The 25,745-nt window shown below is 34.2% G+C and overlaps 2 protein-coding genes and 1 pseudogene across 2 annotated transcripts; 1 reads left to right on the top strand and 2 right to left on the bottom strand.

Annotated features, from left to right (window-relative positions):
- Positions 1-621: 621 nt before the first annotated feature.
- On the bottom strand, positions 622-1,691 carry LOC145612562 (SNW/SKI-interacting protein A pseudogene; annotated as a pseudogene).
- Positions 1,692-3,315: 1,624 nt separating this feature from the next.
- LOC145610012 (dolichyl-diphosphooligosaccharide--protein glycosyltransferase subunit STT3A) lies at positions 3,316-15,885 on the top strand. The gene is made up of 23 exons (XM_081665257.1): positions 3,316-3,541; positions 3,689-3,751; positions 5,659-5,714; positions 5,831-5,902; positions 6,077-6,182; positions 6,313-6,363; positions 7,484-7,579; positions 7,744-7,803; positions 7,883-7,996; positions 8,802-8,888; positions 9,662-9,765; positions 10,852-10,947; positions 11,876-11,996; positions 12,117-12,197; positions 12,286-12,417; positions 12,510-12,758; positions 13,361-13,504; positions 14,210-14,396; positions 14,492-14,589; positions 14,805-14,884; positions 14,987-15,074; positions 15,276-15,365; positions 15,452-15,885. The coding sequence occupies exons 1-23, from the start codon at positions 3,425-3,427 to the stop codon at positions 15,509-15,511; spliced, it is 2,352 nt and encodes a 783-aa protein (XP_081521383.1). The 5' UTR covers positions 3,316-3,424; the 3' UTR covers positions 15,512-15,885.
- Positions 15,886-17,061: 1,176 nt separating this feature from the next.
- Positions 17,062-21,466, bottom strand: LOC145611921 (protein unc-13 homolog). The gene is made up of 5 exons (XM_081667300.1): positions 20,792-21,466; positions 19,556-20,425; positions 18,693-19,151; positions 18,409-18,598; positions 17,062-18,312 (listed from the first exon to the last, which is right to left on the bottom strand). Exons 1-5 carry the CDS (start codon positions 21,200-21,202, stop codon positions 17,399-17,401), a joined length of 2,844 nt encoding a protein of 947 aa, XP_081523426.1. The 5' UTR covers positions 21,203-21,466; the 3' UTR covers positions 17,062-17,398.
- Between the last annotated feature and the right edge of the window lie 4,279 nt (positions 21,467-25,745).

The raw sequence follows: 25,745 nt of genomic DNA on the forward strand, positions 1-25,745 counted from the left end.
TCAGACAACATAATTGATGACTAACTTTCGACAAGTTACTAACACTAGTCCATGAATGAAGAATAATTCAAGTGCATAAGGTAATTTGACTTGGATGCTGCATCTAGTATTGTACCATATTGACAGTTTGACACCATATGGACATGGAACCAGACTGTAGTACTGTACCATGCATTGCACTTGTAATCATGCACAACTACAACGAGTGGAATACAAAGTATGGTCTTAAGGATCCACTATCTTACATCTCTGGTAAACCTTTTGTAATTTCCAAGGAACAAGATGAACTGAGAAAACATTACCGTGATCTACTTACATTTCTCTTTTACAGTTTCATTTATTCTTGGCAGCAATTATCCAACTATCCATACAAGGGGCAAAAGAAACTGAAATGCAATTCACATTACTTGTTTCCGGCCTAGAACCACGACGCTCCCTGGTCATGGCCCTTAAGGGTGAATAGTATGATTCTCCACTGTATGTTCGAATGCATGATTAATTGAAAACCCGAACAAAAAAAAATATCTGAAGTCATTTGTAGTGTTTCGTAGCCAGAATAACTGGCACTGATTAAAGATAACTGGCACTGATTGAAAACCCGAACAAAAAAAAATTATCTTAAATCAATTTTCTCTGCAATTAAGCATAGCACCTAAACTTTTGGATAAGTAGATTACTGTGATTAAAGATAATAACAAAGATCCATATAAAAACCTTTTAGGACCCTAAGCAGTGGCCTTTCCGAGAAGGAAAAGTATTATACAGTCAAATAAAATGCAGATCATCAGTAAGGCAAAAACAGGATCAGCTAACAGAAAAAAAATACAAATGCAGAATTAACCCCCCTTGTCGAAGTCAATCCTGCTCCTCCCAGAGCCACCATCATAGCCTTCTTGTGTAGACCCAGCGCTTGTTTTCATTGTACCTCCGCCACCAATTTTGTCATTGGCTTTCTTACCCTTCTTCACTTCAGTAAAAAACTGATCCAAACCGAATACATCAGCCTCCTCAGCAACCTGATCAAACTCGACAGGCCTCTCTCTCTTACCACTCTTCTCTGCAGTTCCAGTGAATCCCTTGTCGGGTTTAAACTTCTTCGTGTTCCTAATCTTCTCAAGCTGTTCATCAGCTCCGCCATACATTTCATTATCCATATCTTTCTTCGGCTGGTATAGAGTGGAAAGTGTAGCTTGGGCGGTGAATAAGCCCTTGTCATAAACATTGTACTGGTCATCAGCAGCAAAACCAGATTCCATCCCCTTCTCTTGGTTGAACAATCGTTGATCATACATGACTTCACCTCTTCCAGACCCAACAGACGCCATACCAAGAGCAACCTTCTCACTAATATCACGATCCCTATCTCTTGTAATCTTACTCTTCTTTCCTGTAGCAGCATCTTTGGCCTCCAACCTTCTCTTCCTCTCCCTCTCCCTTCGCTGTTCCTCACGAATTTTCTCACGCCCCAACCTCGCTTCCCTCTCTTCTTTTGCCTCCCTTGTAACATCCCTCTCTCTAGCATCATCGTCCACATCCATATTTCTAGCAGGTGCAGCCACAGGAGCTGCAATACCACTCCTCTCAGAACGTGCTTTAGCAGCCAAAGCACGCCAGTCCAGCTCCTTCTTTTCCTCTTCCTTTATCGCCTTCTCCTTTAGCAACTTTGATCTCATTGCCAAAGCTACTCTCGCCTTCTCCTCCTCAGCGGAAATAAACCCTAAATATTGAAAGATATTCAATTATTAACAAAAATATCTTACGTTGGAAGATGCACCAATGGAGGAGGATGACGAAGAATTCAGAGCGCGCTTCAATGGACGAGAGAGAGCAGCGCAGAAACTGAAAAAATTTCAAATCGGGCCAAATATATAAACGTAAGAGGGTTTTTTTTTTATATAGTTTTTTTTTTTTTTTTTTTTTTGACGTCTTTTTTCCAATTTACCCTTTTTTTTAAGGAAATTATACCATGTATAAGATATTTTAAAAAAACTACTCCCTCCGTCTCTAAATTACATTCCTGTTTGGAAATTTACACGGGAATTAAGGAAGGTAGAATAAGACAAATAGCAATAATTTGATAATGCAATGGGAAGTATAAAGATATATTAGTTATTACTCATGACATGTCATCAATCCTTTGCAAAAAAAAAAGGACCAATTACATGCTCCTAAGTGAAAATTTTTAACCAATCATATTCATTGTAATTTGGCACAAGGATTATGAGTGGGATTAGGTAAGGATGAGTGAGAAAACATTAAATATAAAACAGAAAAAGAGAGTTGATTTACTAAAATAAACTTACCAAAAATAAAAATGAGGAATGTAATTTTGGAATACCAAAAATAAAAAGGAGGAATGTAATTTAGGGACGGAGGGAGTAATATATACTCCATATATTGATTTTTTATTTTGCACGAATAGGCCTTTGAAGAAATAAAAGCCTAAAAGGGTAGCAAATTAAAGATAAGTTTAAGAATCATAGATATATTAGAATACTAAAACAAATTACACAATTGAACCTCCTAATAACAAAAGATAAAAGTATGAATAATAATAAAAAAAAAAGTCTTATAAGCCAAATCTAAACCCTTTTAGACCTAGGCCCCGTTCTCTTCATCTTATTTTTGTTGAACTGAAATTATTTTTTACTGAAACAAAATTATATTTGTTGAATATAATTATTTTTTAAGAAAACTGAATTTTACTGAACTGAAATTATTTTTACTTAATAATATATAATTTTTTTTTTAAGTTGAACAGAATAATGCCTTAAAAGAAGTCTCCAAGAAACACTTAAAATCTAAGTAAAGTAAGCCTTCAAATAGTGCAAAAGTTTAACTATGGGCGAACTAAGATCTTGTTCACTTTATCCTATAAATTGTTTAATAAAACCGATTCAATCAAGTAAAAATCAAATAATTTCTGTTCAGTTAAATAATTTTAATACTCCAATAAAATTTATTTCAATTCATTAAAAATAATTTAATGAGTATAGCCTAAGTAAAAATCAAATAATTATTGTATCATATTCAATTTTACCTTATTTTTGCTGAACTTATTATTTTTGTTAATTTTGTGTTTTTATGCCATTTGTCATATTCATATTGGTCCATAGACTCCATATTGGTTTTTATGACGAGTTGTGATTATATGTATTACTTTAATGTGGAGTGAACGGGGTCTTATTATTTTTATTAATTTTGTATTTTTATGCCATTTGTCATATTCATATTGGTCCATAGACTTCATTCTGTATTATTTTAACGTGGATTGAACGGGGCCTTATTTGGGTTTTTATTTGGAGGTCTCGAAGTCTACTCATCAGGTCTCCTCATGAAAATCACCAACTACTAGACCTCCAGTCAGTCACCCAAAACCCCTGCGCAAAATCTCTCTCTCTCTCAACCTCCACTTCTCTCGCCAATGGCGGACACTGAAACCGCCAATGGATCGTCTCTACGAAACGCCTTCGGAAATGTGCTTGCTGTTTTCATCCTCATCTTGATCGGAGTTCTCGCTTTCTCGATCCGTCTTTTCTCTGTAATTTCTTCTTCTTCCTTTTAGATCTAATCCATAATTTAGGTCATTCAAATTCGCTTTTTTCAAGCATTGATTTGCTGATTTCTGGTTAAATTTCACTCTATTTACGTTAATCTCGAATGCAATTTGGTGTAATGTGATTTGCAGGTTATCAAATATGAAAGCGTTATTCATGAGTTTGATCCTTATTTCAATTATCGAGTTACTCAGGTTTTTGATCTTACTTTTGTGCTGATTTTCATCGCATTATAATGTTTTTGGAGATTTTTGACATTTTTTTAGTGATATTTTTTTTAATGGATTTGCGCTTGTTGAATCTTTCTTGGTTTATGCATTTATAAGCTCAACGGATCATTGAAGATGCTTAATTTATGCAATTTAGGTCATTCGTTGCTCGATTTTCCGCAGATACCTATTAGGAAGTGTATAATGCATGTGTGCTTCTAAAATATATCAGTTTCAGGGAGTAATTGACATTTTATTGAGATAATCAGTGGGAATAAGGCTGTAGTAATTATAAAATTGTGTTTATTTCAATGCTGAGTTTTGCGTTAGGTTACTAGACTAGATGACCAGATTTTCCGCTGATAGCAATTAAAAATTGTACTCCGTATTATGCATGTACGTGACTATAGGTTAATAGTAATGCCTTGGTGGAAGCTAGGCATCAGTAATGCTAAATTGTGATTTTTTCTTGCTGAGATTCTTCATGTTATCAATGTGGATCCTGAATTCCTGATCATCTTGCTCTGTAGCAGATTTTGCTGCTGTAGTTGCTTTTAGTGCGGACGTTGTTTGTCTACCTTTTTTTCTTGACTAGTATAGGTTATTTGAAATGCAAATTTGGGTGCCAAGCTTTAGTGCTCTCAGGAATATCATGATATCCTCAACAAATTCACTTTTAGGTCTTGCTCATATTGATTACTATCTTTAAGGTCCATTTGTTTTAACTTATTTTGACTTATATTAGAATAAACTAAGTTCAAATAAGTTTAGTTTAAACAAAATAATTTAGTGCTGCTACAGGGAAATAATTTAAGTTTTGCAAAGATACTATAAGTTTAGGTAAGTTGACGATAAGTTCAGAAAAGTTAAAGATAAGCTCATATATATTCAGATAAGTTCTATTAATTTAATTTCAGACAAAGTAAGCTAGAACAAAACAGAGTCTTAGCTGTGAAATTACAGATTTAGTTGATAAGATATCTGAATAGTCACTGGAGGAGCTTTAAGTTAATTTATAATTTATCATAATTCTACTTGAAGTTTTAGTTAAGACACAATCTTTGTTTCTCTGGTCGTGACATTTGCCAAGCTCCCCTGTTAACCAAAGCAGTGAACTAAAGGATTCAATCTTAACTGCAAAGCTCCAGTGTGTGTGTGTGATGAAAGACTCATTAACTGAGGTTAGAAACATGTATGACATGATATACTTAATTGTTCCAAGTCTCGGCAACCTACAAACTTACAATTTGGAAGGACTATAACAATGACTAATAAAATATCCAATAGTCTTTGTGAATTTTTAATGTTTTTTTTAGTAGAAGAGCATCTGTATCCCTTGAAATCTATCATGTGGACACTTATATACTGACGTATAGTGCAATATATGAATTTTGTTTTGTTGTTATTTGTACATTTTATTTAATTCAAATATGTTAGATTTGACTTTGGGGGTACTTGGCTTATATATCTTAGCAACTTTTTTTTTACCTGTGGTTTCCCATTTATTTTTAGTAATTAAAACCTTTTTGTTGTTTGTGGGTTGTGAGAAATGAACTAATCATATGTTTATGAAAAACATGAGGAGATGGGACGATGTTTTAACTGATAATGATCACTGATTTATTCTATTGAATGAAAGCATAATGGGAGTTTGAATCCAATTGTCAAAGGATAGTATATTTTCTGACAATGCATAATGCATTTCAGTTCTATCAACTTAACCTTGTCTGTCTAAGGTAGTGCAATATCACTGTAGTCTACACCTTGTTTGTTAATCTATATGCTTTAGACCTCTCATATAGTGTCCTATTTTTAATATCTTTTATTGTATGTGATATTGTGAATGGCTGAAAGCTGATGTCTTACACTGTCAACGAATGGCAAAATTTCAGTTTCTCACAAAGAATGGCATATATGACTTTTGGAACTGGTTTGACGACAGAACCTGGTAATTGCTGTTACAATTGGCTAACCAATATCTATAAATTCATTTATTTATTTATCTTTTCCTTTTGGATTTCTACTGGATGTTCTAAATATTTAATGTGATTGTCCCCCTTTCAGGTACCCACTGGGTCGTGTGATTGGTGGAACTGTTTATCCTGGATTAACACTGACAGCAGGTACCATGTGGTGGTAAGTTTTCTATACTTTAATCAAACTGATTTGTCCCAACTCTGGTCTGTATCTTATCGTGTGCTTCACTGATTCATGTGGTCTCTGTTTATATTCTACTAATTCCTTTTCTAGTAATTTTTTTTTAGTTCTTGACCTGAGAGAAAAGGAAATAACATGGTTTTGTGTTGATAGGTTGCTGCATTCTGTGAACATCCCTTTGTCTGTGGAGACTGTCTGTGTGTTTACTGCACCAGTATTTTCTGCTTTTGCATCATGGGCAACCTATTTTCTCACAAAGGTCAGTTTTTTTTTTCATTATCCTTAACTAATATATATACTGTTGTGCCTCCTCCTTCTACCCTAATATAAGTGAGAGGACCTTTTTTTATTTATTTAACTGTTTAACATTGAATAATATGATCTTTCAGGAAGTGAAGGGCCCGGGTGCAGGGTTAACAGCTGCATTACTATTGGGCATGGTAAGCCTAGGATTTTTATGTCTAATTTTTTTTTCATTTGGCAATTATATCTACTTCATCTATTGCTTTCTTATTTTTGTACATTTTTCTGAAACTTATTAGCATACTTGTATCATTCTTATGTGCATATTAGTATGTTCACCATTTGATTTTGTTTAAGGAGTTTGAATAGCTACAACATATGGACTCTTAATATGCATAAAATTCGTAAAGCAACTGTCATTTCTTTATTTTTTTTGAAAGTTCATGTTTTTATTCAATGTTCCTAATTTTGCTTAGTTGGTAATGGGAAACTTTCTTCAAATTCTCAAAAAAGTGAACCCAATATTGGTATAACCATATTCAGAATTGCTTAGGACAATGCAAAGAACTATGAATATGTAAATGGTATAGGCCCCTCTTGATTTATACATTGAGAAACCATTTTGGTGAAAATATATATTTTTCTGTTATTGATTTGTAATCAGCACTTATGAATTCTTTACGCTTTTATGTTTTGAGAAAACTTCTTGAAACCATAGGTGTCTGAAAGAGAGAATCTAAGGCTTTGTTCTTCTCACCTGGTTTCTTTATCGATTAGACTGATTGGAACTACTATGTTTTTATCTCAATTTTGCTAAGTAAAACTGATTGGAACTACAATGTTTTAGTCTTCAAAACTCAAAAGGTAGGTTTCAACATAAATTTGCTCCCAGGAATTAAAACTTTTTGAATACCCTGTCTTTGTTGACAGTTCAGACAATTTACTTCTTTGAAATCTGGAACTCTAGCTCAGACTACTGGAAGAATTGGATACATTCTTTTCATTTCTTAAGGGCAGAGTTTTAAGTAGGTAATGTGTAGAAATATAAAGAGGAAACCGTTGTTCATCTTATGTTGGATTTATTCAATTACTTGTAACCAAAAAATGAATCATAGTTTCTAGCCCAGAAAACCCAGAACAGAAAGGTACAGGTTTAGCTCGAGGCTGCATTGTCCTGTATGAAATGTATATTTGTTTAACTATTCCTAAGTTTCTTTGTGCCTTACACATGTCCAAGCATATGATGAATTTCAATTGTTGTTGTTTCACTGCTACTTCTGATTCTGTTAAATCTTTATTCACTCTGTTCTTTTGCAGGTTCCATCCTATATATCTCGATCTGTGGCTGGCAGCTATGACAATGAAGCTGTAGCTATTTTTGCATTGATTTTTACCTTCTATCTTTATGTCAAAGTAAGTTTTGAGCCCAACTTCTGCTCGTGATTTTTTTTAATTCTATCTGGTTTTCTCTTCTTTAATTAGTTAAGGCTTCAAACTCATCTAGCTTGGCAATCTATGTATGTATTTATTTTTATTTTTTATTAGTGGGTTAATATTGGCCAACTTTTTGAGTGCAGACTTTGAACACCGGCTCTCTGTTTTATGCAACTTTGAATGCCATAGCATACTTCTATATGGTAGGTTTCCTGTGACCTGTCTTGATTGTTTATTTTTTCAATTGAGCTCTTTGATGTAAGTTATACTCTGTTTCTTTAGGTTTGCTCGTGGGGAGGATACACCTTCATAATTAATCTTATTCCCATGCACGTGCTCCTTTGCATTGTTACTGGTCGATATTCTAACAGACTGTATATTGCATATGCTCCTCTGGTAAGCATCTCTAGCATTGTTGCTTTTGTTCTTGTAATACCTACAGTTTAACTTGCAAAGTTTAAAAGTTGCCAGTTTGCTACTGTTTTACTGATGGAATGATGTGCTGGATTTTTCATTCTGTTTTGTGTGAAAAGAAAGAATGTTGATTTTGTATGATGTATTATTATGGTCCTGCTGAGAAGTGAAGAAGGTACTTGAGTAGAAAGAAAAAGACTTGTAACATCATTGTACGGATAAGGAAGGCTGCCTCTATCTATTTACAATTCTTTGCTAATAGACTGACATTTGTTTTGTTCATACTGTGTTTCTGTCTGTATTCTTGCATTTAATTACTCTTTATTTGTTGTGCTTGTAAAATTGCATAAATAATTTATTTTGCACAAATCATGTGACAAACAACTGAGAAGAACTTGAATATTCTTTTAGCATCAAGTAGCGTATCAACCAAGCCAATCAGTTTATACTCTAAGACCATTTTATTAGATTTTCTTACTGTCTAAATTTAAGTCCATCTCCAACAGAGCAAATGATTCTCTACATTTTGACCATGAAATGGGCTTAATTAAAATAGCTTATTAAAAGGACTGCGTTTAAATATGTTGTGAAGTAGCAGATTCTCGTTGATATCATAGTAAGGGTGAGTTAGAAATAGCCTTTAAGGCTGTGTATATTTAACCCCTTTAATTCATCAAGATGGGAGCCTCTTTTGAGTCATTTGGTTGATGTTGCATTTTTTATCTTAAATTTTGTTCGTGTGTATTATTTTAGAGTAAATTTGTTGTTTGAATCATCATGAATGCAGGTTGTTTTGGGCACATTGTTAGCTGCATTGGTTCCTGTTGTTGGTTTCAATGCCGTCTTGACATCAGAACATTTTGCATCATTTTTGGTAAGCTTTATATTGATGCTTACTCTGTGGTTTCTTTCTGGTATACAGCACAGCATACCAAGTGAAGGTCCATCAGGTCTATAATTACTTCAAGCAATTAGCAGATGTTTATATGAATTATTTTCTTTCAGAAAGTGATGTGGTTTTCCGTTTATATTTTTGGGGACTTCCTTTTGCCTATCGATGTTGACAAACTCCCCCTGTGTCGAACCCACTTGAATAATGGCTGGGAAGGTGAGGACTTACTCAGAAGTCAGAACCCAACTAGGCAACTACCCCAAGGCTCTATCTTGTGATGCGTTTAGTTTGAACTGCCAACTGTGAAGAAAATTTAGAAAATTGCACAACTAAGTACTACCTACGACAGTCAAGTAGAATAACTATTAATATTGTTTGGTAGTGGAGGGAAAAAAAAAAGACAATATCGCCTAGTACAGGTCTCACCTAAGCAGGATGTGAGATGTTTGAGTTGTATGCAAATTTAGTACAGGTCTCACCTAAACAGGACATTAAGTTGTTGAGTTTTAAGCATTATAGTTCCTAATTTCCTATGAAGTTGAAACTAGGATATTTCTTGCTATCAATAATTTCTAATGCATACGCATCAATCACCAATTATCTAAGATTATTGTATGAAGTGGTAAAAAAAGTGATATGTATGACTGTATGGGTTGAAATGTTATTCATAGGCTTGTTTATCATAGAAAACCAGTCTTCTAGACTCATACCTCCACTTTCTTTTGGGATGTCTGATTCATGAAAGATGACTGCAGGTGTTCATTATTATCCATGTGGTCGCACTTGTGTATTACATCAAGGGAATCCTTTCTCCTCAGATGTTCAAGGTTGCTGTAACTCTTGTAGTAACTGGTGGCCTGTAAGCAATCCTTTTTTTTTATTTTTTTTATTTTTTATTTTTTATTTTTTTTATTTTTTATTTTTTATTTTTTTTAATGCTTCTTGTTATGTTCTCCAAGTTATAAACTTAAATTATGAGCTTCCTTCAACACTTGTTTTAGTCACAGAAAAGTGGGGATCTGACACAATAAAGTTTCAGTTCTGTTATGTTAATTCTTTTTAGTTGGTTTCTTAAGGGGAAACCATTACCCTCTTTTTTCATAATCTTCTAGATTGAATTACGAGAAATCATGCTGAATTGCTGGTGTTCTTTCTTTGTGTATTTTTTCTCCCTCTCTAGCTAGGGAACCCCTCAATGAATCCGATTATAATCATTATATACCCTTTTTTAAGCTTCTTGAGTCTATTTCTTAGTTCAAGATCCCTCTTACCAACTGGAATTAGAGAATTAGTAAATATGTTCCGCCCCGAATGAGAATTGGCTAGATTTATGAAATTATAATTTAGAATCTGTTGATTGAGTCGATTCCATGATTATAAGTTCATATACCACTAGCAACCACGATATTCTCTAGGAACAACTAAGCCTTAACTCTGGTATTTTAGGGAGTTGGCCAGCATTAAATTGGGTATTCTTGGGGGTTGGCCCGTCTCATGTATTCAGTAGGAGCTTTGGCCTGTGCGGTACCCAGGAAGATCAAACTTTACCGTTGAATAAAAAAAATATTTCTTGGCATTGATTGAACTACTTGTCAAGCTTGTTGTAAAAGAGTGAGTAGACCTGTTTAGCTCTGTTTACCCATCACTGTAATTACTTGAAAAACAAACCCCCACTTCATATACACGAACAGATTAGCTGGTAAAATTTTTTTTGGTGTCAATCTATAATGCGTGCTAAATTGTTAGTGACAACCTTGCATGTTCTAATGACCAAGTAGTAGTATACTTTTCCACTCATCATCCTGCATCTGTAACACGGAAGGCCCTTAGATGGTGTCATTGTACCAAATAACGCATATTTTTCCCATTTTAATAAAACATTCAACCCATTATGCTATTTCGTTTTATCTTTTAACTGATTGAACAAGTATATTTGCTGTTTCAGGGCAGTTTGTTTTGCTGTAGCAGCTATACTTATTGCGCTCGTGGCTTCTAGCCCAACGATGGGATGGAGTGGGCGAAGTCTTAGTCTTCTTGATCCGTATGCAGCTATCTCTGCTATATTCTTTTAGATGTTTTTCTCTCCGCTACCTTTTTTTTTATGGTTTGTGTAATTAGCCAATAACTGAAGAAAATATTGATTAAATGGGGGCTAGTGAAGGAAAAGAATAAAAGAAAGAGAGGTTCTAAACAAGGATGAAAAAAAGGAGTGTGTAGGTAAATTGAGCATCTTTTCTTGACGTGTTTCTTCATCCTAAATATGAAAATTTGTGGGATACATTCTTCTTCTCTTTTCCTCCATCCTTGAACCTGTACATTAAAAAAGTGCCTTATGCCTGCTGAACTTTTAACATGACATCTGCACTGAAGCTTGAACCCCTAATGGTGTGGTAGTTATACATGCTAGACTGCTGGAGTGAAGGGAGGGAATCCCTTTGTCTTTTATGATTGGTAATATATACACCCAAGGGATTAAATCAGGAAGCTTTCCATAAAAAATATTTTCACTTTTAAATCCTCCATAAGTCTGAAGTCTTTTTTAGTGTGTGGAGAACTAACTCTTGTCAGTCATATCTATGGATGATCATTCTCTTAGGATGATGGCTCTATCACTTCTCCTTGTATAATAAAATGATCATGAACCCACATTGGCCACGTACTTGTCATATGATGGCTCTATGGATGATCATTTGTCGTTTATGATTGGTTATATATACATCACAAGAAGTATATATGACCTGTGGAACCCACATGTCATATGGAGTATTTAGATATTGGACACACTCAAATATGGCCTATTGCTTTTTAATGTTGCGATGTTTCCATTTTAATGGAGTCCAGATTTTCTTCTGAGCATAGACAATTGTTCACTTAATGCTTCTTCTCTCTAAGTTTTCTGGTTATAAATGCTGATTATGACATTCCTTTTGTTTTTGCTTTGTTCTTGGGGGTTGGGCGGAAAACTACAGAACTTACGCAAGCAAATACATACCAATCATTGCTAGTGTTAGTGAACATCAACCGCCTACATGGCCATCTTACTTCATGGACATCAATGTATTGGCATTCTTGGTTCCTGCTGGAATTATTGTAAGTTGTATTTGTATTATTTTTTTCTGCAGTTAATTCTTAGTGATCTCCATTAGCTCTCTCTCACACTCATCATTGTGAAATCATCCACTTTTCTGTAATGGTCTATGTTTTTTGTAGGCTTGTTTTTCACCGCTGTCTGATGCAAGCTCGTTTGTAGTCCTCTACATTGTGATGTCAGTATACTTTTCAGGTGTTATGGTGAGAAAATTAGCAAGAAGTTTGACTCTGCTTTTTCATTGGTAATTGTTTTAGTCCCTGATTGTTCACATTTTTTATCCTGATATAGGTGCGGCTTATGCTAGTACTTGCTCCGGCAGCGTGCATAATGTCTGGAATTGCTCTGTCGGAAGCTTTTGATGTTTTTGCTCGGTCTATCAAATTTCAGTTGCCCTCATTGTTAGAAACTCCCCCTGATGAGGTGGCTATGAGAATTTTAAAACATTCAAACCATTTGAATTACTTTTTATTCATCTGCAGGGTAAACTTAATTGTTTTGTGTTAACTGTCAAGGCAGGAGAAGTGAGTTCTGGCAATGCTGAGATACAAAAAATTGTGGCAAAAACTGATAAAAATGAAGATGCCATAAAAGAGCGGCCTTCGAAAAAGGGAAAGAAGAAGGAAAAGGAAAAGGAAAAAGAAAAGGAAGTTCCTGAGAGGGCTCCCGTGAGGTCCCGTGTTGGGAGAAGGCTTCTTGTTTTACCCTTTGAAGCATCTCTAATTGCCTTGTTCTTAACTGTCTTGCTGGGTGGTTTTTATGTGGTATGTTTACTTTCCTTATCCATGCTGTTGATTATCATCTGCACCTTCATCACAATTCTTTTTACTGCCAGAAAGTATGTTTGCAACTTGTGTCACTGTCTTCATTACCTAAATTAATGACACATTTGGTAATCTTATATTTTGGGTTTCATCATTACCCTTCCATCCAAGTGAATTCTTAATAAAAGGAACCTTATTTTTTTTCCCCCTAGCTCTTGCCATAATAAAAATTATTGATTACTTTTTGGTGGCTGTGAAAATTATTTTATTACATCACATAACTTACAGTAAATTTTTATTTAGGGAGTTTAGCTTTAGCTTTGAGGCAATTTTTTAGAGAGGCTCCAGATCGAGAGATGGTTAGCATGAAATTCTTTTGTATTCTGAACCAGACATTGCAAATAGGTTTGTGGAATTTAAAAATGGGCTCATATGGTCATGGATGCATTCGCTGCATTGCATTTCAGTTTTATTCTGTTTACCAACCTCTGATGGCTTTATCATGATTATGTTTTACCCATTCTCCAGCATCTTTCTGTTTTGTTTTGATTTGTTTGAGTTGGTCTAGTGTATTGCTGATCAAATGTTTGAGTGCTTTGTAGGTACACTGTGTTTGGGCAGCAGCAGAGGCATACTCGGCGCCATCTATTGTTTTGACATCTCATACACATGATGGTCTGCATGTTTTTGATGATTTTAGGGAGGCATATGCTTGGTTAAGCCACAACACTGAGGTGGATGATAAAGTGAGTGGTGTATTGTATTCATATGATCTTTGATCACTTTGATTTTACCTTCATATTCTACACTTATAAACTCGTGTTGTATGGAAAGGAATTCAATTATTATAACATCTATGATCTATGTGATATTAGGTTTGATCTTTTGCGTGTGCTTGTTAAAGTTTGGTATACTGATGTTGTTGATTTATGGTCTCTTATAAGCATCCTGTGGTCTCTTCTGTTATTACTTCATAACCTTAAGCTTTGATCAAACCAATACTATCTTAGAAACCTACATCATACATATTCCAAGTAGTTTGTCAGCTTTTGGTGGAAGATGAATAGTAGTTTATGCAAATGTCTTTTATCTGAATCAAATGCTGGTAATCACTAAAATATAAGAGAGGCCATTCATTGCTGTATTTTAGTTGTCTCAATAATCCATGTACATTTTCTAGATATGGGGATAAAATCCTAATAGACATCCTTCATGACCCCTCAATTATTCACGACCAATTGTTTGTTATTCACACGTGTCAAATTGATTGCAGTAGTGCTTGGAAGACTTCATGAATTTTGTTAGCAAAATTTGTGAGATTGTGTTTGCTCATATGTATGCCTCCTCTTCTGTAGTTGATTAATATTTAACAAGGGAAGTACGTAAATTATATCATATCTTGGATTCCAATTGTTAGAAGAAACAAAATCCTAACAAAAACTTCTCTGCAGGTGGCATCTTGGTGGGACTATGGATACCAAACAACAGCCATGGCCAACCGTACTGTCATTGTTGATAATAACACCTGGAATAATACTCACATTGCCACTGTTGGAACAGCTATGTCTTCTCCGGAAAAGGCAGCATGGGAAATTTATAACTCTCTGGATGTTAAATATGTCCTCGTTGTATTTGGAGGTTAGTTTGCCACTTACTGCTGTTTCTTTAATGATATTTTTTCGGTCATTGAAAATAGAATGTGGTACCTAGTATTGAGATTTTATTGTGCATAGGTCTTGTGGGCTACCCCAGTGACGATATCAATAAATTCTTGTGGATGGTTCGAATAGGAGGTGGTGTATTTCCTCATATTAAGGAACCTGATTATCTGGTAAGAACTTTACATTACTTCTAGCAATTAGTAAGTTTAACCTAGCTAGTCTTTAACTCTATATTGTCTTCTATACAATGATCTCTCTTTTTGGGTAATTCATCCATCCTCGTTATCTGAGTAAGATGCATATGCTCTGTTGTTCGTTGTTGCTTACTTTTTTTGTCATTAACATTTCTCATCTTGCTAAATATAAAAATTGTGCTGCTTTACAGAGAGATGGTCAGTATCGGATTGACTCTCAGGCAACACCAACGATGCTTAATAGTTTAATGTACAAGCTTTCATACTACAGGTTAGGGTGAAGTTGATCTCAAATAAATTTCTGATATCTCACTTGCCTTTAACCTTATCTATATCATTTCTACAATCTTAATACTTATTTTGCCTGATTCAGATTTGTAGAAACAGATGGGAAAGGATATGACAGAGTTAGGAGGACTGAAATTGGAAAGAAGCATTTCAAGCTTACTCATTTTGAGGAGGTACTGTAATCTTATGCTATTGTACATCGTATTTTTTAGGCAGTACTGTAATTCAGTGACAAGGGTACCAAGTACCCCCTTGTATGACCACAAAAGCTACATAATAGAAACAGATTAAGAATTGTACAATAAAAACAGATTTTTCTGGCCATATTAACGATTATTTCTGATTGTGTCTGGGTATTTTTTTGTGTCCTCTAGGCATTTACATCTCATCACTGGATGGTAAGGATTTATAAATTGAAGCCTCCAAAGAACAGATTAAGAGGAAAGATCAAGAAATCAAAATCGGTAATTATAATTAACTATTACTTTCTTTTAACCTTGCTGGCCAACCAATATTTAGTTCTCACTAACGGTATTCTTGCTTTTGTCAGAAAACAAGCTCAGCTAGCTCAAAAAGAAGCAGCACTGTGAAAAGGAATCCATGGCAGTAACTTCTTTTTCCATTCCTTGTTGCATATTTATAGAGTAGGGAAGTCTTAGGTCACTCAATTGTAACCCATAGGGGCTTCTAGAGAGAAATCATAGAGCATTGATTGAGTCAAAGAAATAGTTACCTACGACGCTTAGTCCTCCCCCCCTCACTTATACCAGTTACTTATTTACTTCATGGGAAGAGAAGGCTGCTCCAATTTTCTACTCTGGTCGCGTGATTGTAGTGTTTTTGGCATGGTAATGGAAATGTGTAAGCCTGTACTAAATAGTAGACCATTGAGATAGATTCTAAGCAATTTACACAGATAGTTGTTTTTTGCAGCTAAAATGATCCTGTTCCAATTTTGAATTTCAGTTGCACAGCTTATGTTCACTCTTTTGTATGAGTTCATCAACGCAGGATAAGAATGCTATTCAATTTCAAGTAACAGAGCTTCTATCAAATTCGAGATTGACTAGGCTTGGAGTTCTACATTTTCCTCAACTTCACCTGCTTACTTAAATCCATTCAGACTGTTTTGCCTGTTCGCGTATATTTTACTTGCAGAACCATGGATGTTACATTATATATATATATATATAGGGGAGGGATCCGGTGAGAATAGGTCCATATGTGAGAATTCATACTTATATGAGAACTGATTTAAAATTTAGAACATGTAAGTAAAAATTTAGAACATGCGAGTTAAAATTTAGAACATATGACTCAAATTAAAATTCTGAACATATGAGTAATAATTTAGAACATTTGTGTAAGTAATATGTTTAGAACATCTGATTTAAGAATTAGAACAAGTGATTAAAAATTTATAAAATTTGCTTTATGAAATTTTAAACATATGAGTAAAATGTAGAACATCTGATTTAAGATTATGAACATGTGAATAAAAATTTAGAACATATTGATATAGAATATAGAAAGTGTGATTAAAGAATTTAGAACATACGTGTAAAAAATAGAACATACGCTTTAAAATCTGGAACATATAATTAAAAATCTTTAAACACAAGTTTTAAAATTTAGAACATATAAATTAAAATTTTGGAACAAGTTATTTAAAATTTATGACATCAAACTTAACTAATTTATGATTTAGAACATGTGAGTACTAAATTAGAACATTTGATTTAATTTAGAACACCTAAGAAAAAGTTTAGAACATTAAATTTAAAATTTGGAACATACGAGTAAAAATTTAGAACATAAAGAGTGTTCTCACATAAGAAAAATTCTCATATAAGAAAAATTCTCACGAGAGCCTCCCCCTATATATATATATATATATATTACTAAAACAACCTATATATATATATATTACTAAAACAAATGTGAGTTTAAGAAACTGCAATCCTAACAATAAGATAACTTTGTACCATATAATAGTCCAATCTGACTAGAATTTTCACATTTTACAGAAACAATAGTGTGGTTAAACAAGGTACATACTACAATTTACATAGTGCTCGTTTAATATAGACAAAATATTTGTTGTGTAACCATCTCATGCTGGATTTCACCTCTGGGAATTTAAACAATTAATTCAAGCAGTAGAACTCAAAAAATGACAACTTGTGTATATATATCATGTCACTACACTTGAACAAGTATTTCAGGAAAAAACATGAATACAAACATTTATTCTAAACCACCCCACTTTAAAAAATAGAGCTATAAATATTTACATGTGTCAATAAATAATAAAAAAATAATCAACAAACATTATTAGCACAAAATTATCTCAACTGTGTATCCTTGGCAACTTACTATAAGCTCTGATTAGGAATGCAGGCTCACTTGTATTATGTGGTAAGAATTAAGTTTCCGCCCATAAAGATAGTTGGAAAATATACAAGGTAATCCAAGATTCTGCAGTTGTTAGGGCGGTTTAACTCAGTTTTGTGGGCAAACCATAGGTTTTCTTGAGAAACTTTGCTGCCACTTCATCATCTCGGTGACATAGTATTCTAAGAAGTGTATTTGGCTCGCTTACATCCCATTCCCCGGTAGTTGGGGGCATAGGTAGTCTGGATTTGGCAGAAGGGCCATAGGTTTCTGCAACTGCTTGCTTGAATTGCTCAATCAAGGACTCAGTGTCCGTGCGGAGGAGAGGAAGGATAGTTTTCAAGGTTGTTGCAAACCTGTCAATCACTTCAGAAGGCAAACCATCCCCGTTGGACCAAAACAAATCACGTAGGGACTTGAAATCCTCTTCAATTATGACGGAATCTTGTTGAGTGAAAGCCCGAGAAGGGCCTCCAGCAAGCAAAACTAACAAAAATCCTTCGTATGAAGCTTTCATAACCTCCGTGATGAGACGGGTTCTTACTCTATCATGCACTGTTGTTGCAATAGTTTCTAAGTACTGCTCGAGTTCCTGAAGGAAAGGCTCGATTCTAGAAGATGAAGCCTCACCAGCATATAAACTGTCCCACAAAACATGGTTCAGCTCATGGAAAACAATTTTGTAGCTGGTTATTTCGCAAAGCTGATGGATCGCTTCAAAAGAAGCAGCAATGGATAGTTCAAACTTCGTCCCTAACCCTTTATAGTCAGTAGATCCTGAATTTTTTAGATAAGTAATGGTCTTTTTCTCCAAAGCATCAACTCCAGAGCGGATACGCTGCATTGAGTTGATGCGGACACATAACTGTGATATCCCACAAAGATCTCCCACATTTGTATTTCCAACCTGTGATCTTCTCATGGGAATTTGGGACTTTTCCTTCTTCTTGAAAAACTTGGAACCAGCTGAACACCTCGTTAAGCCAGGCAAGGTAGGCATGAAATTTTTCCGAGTCCCTGCAGGTGAAAATGGATATGAGAAGTCTGGGTTGCAGATAGTTATAAAAATGATCACACTATACAAGCATAAGACTATAATTCTTTATGACTTACCACAACCAGATTTGGCCTTCAGTATATAATGCTGTAGGCATCTGTCCAGACTGATAGTCAGGTCAGTAATCAAGGCAGGCTGCATAGGTATTGGTAACAGGAAGAATGCTTCCAAAGTTTCATCCACAATACGGAGAACTTCAATAACAGAGGGGGCAACTCGCTCCTTATTTGCTTGTACATTCCACACCTATAGAAAAGAATAAGCCAATAAGGGTAGTTTAACACGAGAAATTAAGAATGAGAACTTCAGGGGAAAAGAGAGAGAGAGTTTGGTCACATACCTCCTGTTTAAGATAGTTGTCAACCCATTCTTTCAGCCGGTCAACTCTGGTCCTTATCCATGATTTCACCAATGTCCCTATAACAGCTTCTGTGTCGTAGGGAGGCATTTCCTTTATTATTGACTTCCCACCATCGTCACTTTCCACAGCATCTTCCACTGCAACTTGTACAAGTTGCTTTTCCAGCCTATCAGCAGCTAAGAGTACTTGAACAGAGTCAGGTGTTAAATCATTGATGCGAGCAACAAATTGCTTTAGCTCATTGGCAAAGCAACCATGAAGAGTTGCAACAGCTATTCCAGCCGAAAGAGGGTTCCATCTTTTAAATATAGGGCTGTAAATCTCCTTTTCATTTAGTGCCAAATCAGTGACTTCTTGCGCAAGCAGTGAAAGAACAGGTATTGGATTTTGCTGGTTTTTCTTAGATGACTGCTTGCTCAAGTTGATCTTCTCCATTTTCTGTGTCACAGAATAACACACTCTTTAAAATATATATAAAGATAAGAAATAGAAGCGTTAAAAGACCGAGCCTAAAACATGGCAATATATAAGTATTTAATGTACGGGTAGCCACAGGGTTTGATTTGCCTGATGTGAGACAAAAACCATAAGAGGAATTCATTACTTAGACCACCAACAGATGAGAGATGCAAAATAAACAGATTAAGTTGAATTTTTCCTGCAGACAATTACATCTTCAAAATTGTAATCACAAATGTTTACTTCTATTGTTCAGTTTTACTTTTAAGCTCAGACTTCCCAAAAACTCAATATCTCAGACTTATTGGTTGGCGGCAATTGACTTATTGTAGATATTCTGCCTTTATGCCAGATATACATAAAAAGAAGTTCTAAATGTTAACCTGAGCGAAAGCAGTTCGAATAGATGATCTGATGTAGGTTTCAACCCTGTCACGAGCAACATTAACGTCTTTCTTCTTCTTCTTGCGATACTCATTAGAGATATCCTCTACCAGTATTTTAGCTGAAATTATCGCCAAAGTAGCAACACTTTGCATCAACTCAATGTTATTACTGCCAAAGGTATCATGGTAAGTCAACAACTGCTTCTCTGCCCAACCCAAAATCGAACTTAATGAGGAACTCAAAACCTTGGAGTAGTCGAGATCTTTCATACTCTTGGCATCATTTTCAACTTCTATTAAAAGATTGCTCGCCGCAAACAAGAGGTCATCCTCAATTTCACCTGTCTCCACATAGCGATGAAACAGAACCCACAAAAAGCAAATGTTATGCAACTCTTGATTCATCCCAAGTATCACCCAAGTCTTCTTGATCAGTTCCAAAACCTCGTCTACATCTTCAATTATAGAAGTCTCATCATCTACATCAAAACAAGCCTCTAAAAGCACCTGATATATCTGAAGATTCAACGGGAATCCATCTGCCCAATGGCACATATTTGAAGCCTGATCATCAAAGGATCTACATGCAAGAGTCATTACAACATTTCGAAGTCCCTGCATAAACTCGTTATTCTTTCCCGTTTCTAAAGGCTTCTCTGAGGCCCCTCTGATTATCTGCCTCAGCCGCTGGGCAGAAGTGTCTGACTTATCCAAGGGAACATAAGGATGCAGAAGAAGCCCAGCTTCAAGTAACTTCAAGTTTCTCTTCTGAAATGCCTCAAACTCTTGCTGATTCGGAAAATCAGACGGTTTCAATTGCTGCAATAGCTCCAATGGCACCACAATCGACTCTAACCGTCTTCCTAGCTGATCAATACAATTAACGAGACCAAGAGAGAAAATCATAATTAAACACCTAATCAACTATTGCATCAGTAATCGGCACACTATACTACTATAACTCAACTAAATATTACTACTTTAACACATTATCTCAACCATTAATTCTTCACAAATTCATTGTAATCCAATAAACAAACAATTAAATGCAAATATTTCAAACCCTGATCATGCTAAACTCGAACTCGAACAATTCTTATCAAGCTTAACTCGAACAGACTAATACTCGACTTATTAATATCCGTACATCTAAAACAACTTACTATCATAATTCAAATTCAATCAAAAAAATTCAATAACAAAAATTCAAAGTTTCCAAATTAATTAACATACCTGACCAGCAGCAATTCTAAGAAAAGCCCTACGAACCCTAGAATCAGTCTGCTCAGAAACCTTCATTTGAACCCTAATCAACTCTCCAACAGTTCCCCCAGATTTTCTCTCTCCTCTTTTCTTACTACTACTGCTACTACTTATCCCAAGTGCCTTCTTCACTTTACTCGCCGCAGCTGACGTCACTGACCGTTGCAACGACGGCGATGACGTCAGCGATGACGTACTCCTATCTCTCTCCGTTGACGAACTTCGCTCCGATTGAGGGATATAAGTCAAGGGCTTTGACCCAGTTGAGCTCCGACAAGCTCCGATTAAGATCTCATACGCAGTGTCTCGGAGCTCCGATTGTGTAATTCCAGCACCCAATTCTCCAATTGGACTCCAGAGAATTTCCATATCATTTACCATGAATTTATCTTTCTTTTTTGTGGGATTTTTGGTAGTGAAATTGGGTTAATTGAAATGGGTTTTCTTATTTTGGATTGAATTTTTCTGGGTTGATTGGAAATTGATGAATGAGTGGGAAAATTCGATGCTTAGCTTTGAAGAAATGGGTGTTTGATAATGGAGATTTGGTGGGGAAAAGAGAAAGAGTGTTGAAAGAGAAAGAGGGGGGTTTAAGGAGGAAAGTGATGAAGAAGGAGAGAGTGGAAAAGGAAATAACAGAGGAATTTTGAATTATTCCAATTTGAACACCTGGATTTTCTTAAGGATGTACTGTCTTCCTGGCCCTAGTTTGATTTGTATTTGTATTCTTTCAAAAGTCCACCTATAATATACTCCCTCTGTTTTTAAATACTTGTTCCATTTCTCATGTGCGGAGTTTTAGGAGAAAGTAATAAAATATGAAGATAGTAGGGTGGGTGAAAGAATAAAAAATTGTATAAAGTAATAGTAGTGGAGAGAATTAGAGGAGAGAGAATATGAAATTAATAAAATATGATTTATGTTGGGTCCACTAGGTGAGAGAAATTAATTAAATATTGTAACAGTTTTCCAAATAAGAAAATGGAGCAAGTATTTAAAAACGGCCGGAAAAGAAAAATGGAATAAGTATTTAAAAACGGAGGGAGTAATGCTGTATTTGTATAATTTTAGCGACGTATTAATGATTACATTTATGCATTAAGGAACTTTGCACGATACAAGTGCACTAGTTTAAATGAGATGTTAGAAGTTCAGAAAAATTAACTAAAAAAATTTCTAATGAATTGATTTGAAAATATGTCTAGTGCTATTAAATGTTTCAAATGGAATTTTAGTTTTTCTGCATGAGGTGTTTCTGCTATTAGGTTTTACAATAGTATCAATTATTTTTTTAAAGTTACACATGGTAGCCTAGAGTAAACAATTTACAAATTAATTACTATCTTAACTCTTAAGTATAGAGTTAGGGCATGTTCTTATTTACTGAACTCAGCTGAATTGAGCTGAACTGAATATTTTATAAGAAAAGGAAATTAGGAGCTGAAATGAACTGAACTGAACTGAACTAAACTAAGCTGAACTGAACTGAACTGAACTGAATTTCAACGTAAGATAACAGGCCCTTAATAAGTAAAATGTTACAATTAGGCCCCGTTCTCTTCACCTTATTTTTGTTGAACTGAAATTATTTTTAGTGAAACAAAATTATATTTGCTGAACTTAAATTAATTTTACTGTACTGAAATTAATTTTGCTGAACTGAAATTATTTTTACTGATTTCCTATTATAATTTTTCAATAAGAAAATTGAATTTTATTGAACTGAAATTATTTTATTGAACTGAAATTATTTTTACTGAACTGAACTTATTTTTACTGAACTAAAATTATTTTCACTTAATATTATTTTTTTAAGGTGAATAGAACAGAGCCTTAGTCTATATGTATTGCCAGATTACTATATAAAGTAGTAAAAGTGCACCAAAAAGTTATTGTAACAAAAGAGACATATTGTGTTACACTACCAATTTTCTATATTAATCCAACAACTAACAATGGGTAAATATGCTACTTATTATTTTATCTAGTAAATTCATTAATCAGTGAAATACCACAAATAGGTAAGTGATCAATGCTGCAAAATCTACATCTTTGGATTGATTTTGTCCAACTCTTAAATGTGATGCAAGGCTTAGCAATTTTATGGATTAGATAGGATAAGAATGACTTTAAAGATTGCTTTTGATGTTTTTATTTAGATTTTTGTTTAGGCTATGTTGCTTGCTGATTCATAAAGAATCTTCAGCCAATGTTTAAATAAGGATTTTGAAAATACCCTTTCATTCCGTGCCAATTATGTTTTCAAGTGGGAGACAACCCCAAAGGCCAAAGCTGACCATTGCTTCATTCCATTATTAATTTTTTAGTGTGAGAATGTTGACAATTGTGGAGGATTTATTTATTTCTTTATTTAAAAAAGTGAAGCATGATATTAATAAACCTAGTAATTCAAAACATGCCCTCAAAAAAATCATGAAAAACGAAGGAATTTGTAGATTTGTTGTAGAATTTGGAAGGAGAGAAACAAAGGAATTTGTTATTGGAAGGAAGATATTGCTAAAATTAGCAAAGAGAGTGCTTGAATTTTCAAGGAAATATAATGACTTTTTGGATCGGTAAATAGTACTTGTTGTAATTGGTAAAAAGTTCATCTTATAACATGAATTAATTAATAATTTAATCCTTAACATACATGACCAATTGATGTGGTTCTTAAGTGGAGAATTTACTTATCCTCCTCCCTCTTAATCAACACTTCAATTCAAAGGCTTAACCTATGTAATTGGATTAGTTTGCCTACAGGAGATCACAATCGATTAAACGCATACGGTTTAGTACCTCAAATAAAATTGATACTCATGAAAAGCAATTATAATAATTATACACTAAGAAACTTAAGCATCAATATACATGATCATTATATTTAGTTTTAGAAAAAGAATGTTATGTGACGTATGAATTTTGATTAGGAATATTTAAAAATAATGTATTATGATATTATAACAATTTTCCCCACATAATTAACGAACTACCAGTAAAGTAGTTTGACATTATCTTATTCATGCCAAATTATACCATGTCTTGAGTAGATAGCATGACTAGGCACATCACCAACTTTACTTGACTGTATCATCCTATGAGCAACCAGTTGCATGATAATATATTATACTTAGCTAGGTTTTGATTGGATTCTTGTAACAACCCAATTAACTAATTAAAATTTAACACGATATATACTAAATAATTATGATAAACCATTTTATAATGTAAAGTTCTAAATCATAATTCCTAACTTCAATTTTATATTCTTTCAATAGTTTGGCCGATTTTGTGAATCTATATGCTACATGGTTGTCACATGTTCCTAACTAATTAGTATTGTTATTAACACTAGTTTGGTGCAAAATTTCTTGCATATTTTGGATAACCACAAATAATTATAATTATTAATTAAGCCAGATGAATCCAACTGTATGCTAATAATGAAAGCTTTTGTTGCCCAATCTAATCATCATTAAATTACTTTTTGTGATGAACCAAGAATCTTGAACTTTTGCTAACGTAAATTATATTCTTTTACTAAAGTTATATAGAATAATGTCAACATACTTAAATGAAGGACGATGTGTTAATAATAATCAAGTAACCAATTTTGGTATTCTTAAGCATGTGATAAAAGTACTGCGGGTGAACTCACATTGTGATTTTGATGTCATAAGTTCGAACTCATTGGCCATTTTACCGTCATTACCGATTTTAACTTAGTTTAGCATTGAAATACCAAAAAAAAAAGTAAAAATGGAAAATTTTATGTGATGATGTGAGTATTTTTTACTGTAAATAGAAGAATGATAAAGTGTGAGATTTATTGTTTACAATTGAGTTACCGTAAGGAGGGATAGTTGATGATAAAAACTGAATAAAGGTTGTCGAAAGAAAACGAAAAATGAGTAGGATTAAAATAAAAATAAAAAACGGAGGTAAAACACTACAACTATGATCTCCTTTATAAAACTCGAATTTTTTTTCGGTTGGTAGTTATGGACTTTAGACCTCAATAATTTGAATTAGTGAGGAATGCCTTCAGTCCTTTACGCCATAGTACATAAACCTCATGCATGGCTCGTGAGATTATAAATGAATACGTAATAAATCTGACTTTATGCTATATTTCATGGTCATTTGGTACATGAAATGAGTAGTAAATACTCTTAAATTCTCAGTACATCCTTGATGTGGTCTTTATAAAGCATTTGCTACTTGTATTATTTGGATGATAGTATCGTGTTTATTAATTTGTGTTAAGTAATTTAGCAACAAGAATTAGGCTATGGAGCATTGGTTGGTGCTACCATCACTCCTTATCAGAGGTTCGATTCTCATTTTGATATTAAGAAACGAAGGAAGTACTACCTACGAGTATTATAATTTGTGGGGGTTTATACTTTTTTGGATATTGTAATTTACAGTGCTATATCAATTTTGTGATGATATTTGGACCGTACTATACCAAGAGACTGAAATTACGAGCTATATGGACTTATAATCTTTTGATGCTTAATGAACCGAGTGCATAATAATAATATGCTTAGGCCACTTTGCATAGAGCTAAAGCGCAAATTTTAACATGCACCATGGTGCATGTTAAACTGTGTGCACCACCAATAATAAGATGCCACATGTATTATAATTTGTCATCACATTCACTACCAACATTATTATCTCTCGGTATTTTCTCTCTCCTCTCTTCTCCTTCCTCACACTTTCTAAATTTCTGATTTCTCTTTCCTCTATCTTCTTTCTCCTCTATTTTTCTCTTTCTTAAATTCATTCATCATTTTGTTATTGATTTAATTTCTTCATCATTATTTTTTATCACTATAGATCGAGATCCTTCATCTCTTCCTCTTACAATTCATAATTTCTAGCTAAGTTCTCTCACCTCTATTTTTCTTTTTCTAAA

This window comes from Chenopodium album, chromosome 24 (assembly GCF_948465745.1).
Source record: "Chenopodium album chromosome 24, dcCheAlbu1.1, whole genome shotgun sequence".
Lineage (NCBI taxonomy): Eukaryota > Viridiplantae > Streptophyta > Magnoliopsida > Caryophyllales > Amaranthaceae > Chenopodium > Chenopodium album.

Coding starts and splice junctions, on each gene's coding strand:
- LOC145610012 (XM_081665257.1), top strand. CDS start 3,425: ATGGCGGACACTGAAACCGCCAATGGATCGTCTCTACGAAACGCCTTC. Junction 5,715..5,830: donor TGGTTTGACGACAGAACCTG/GTAATTGCTGTT, acceptor TCCCCCTTTCAG/GTACCCACTGGGTCGTGTGA. Junction 12,759..13,360: donor TGCTGGGTGGTTTTTATGTG/GTATGTTTACTT, acceptor AGTGCTTTGTAG/GTACACTGTGTTTGGGCAGC.
- LOC145611921 (XM_081667300.1), bottom strand. CDS start 21,202: ATGGTAAATGATATGGAAATTCTCTGGAGTCCAATTGGAGAATTGGGT. Junction 18,599..18,692: donor ACAACTATCTTAAACAGGAG/GTATGTGACCAA, acceptor TCTTTTCTATAG/GTGTGGAATGTACAAGCAAA. Junction 18,313..18,408: donor GAAGGCCAAATCTGGTTGTG/GTAAGTCATAAA, acceptor TTTCACCTGCAG/GGACTCGGAAAAATTTCATG.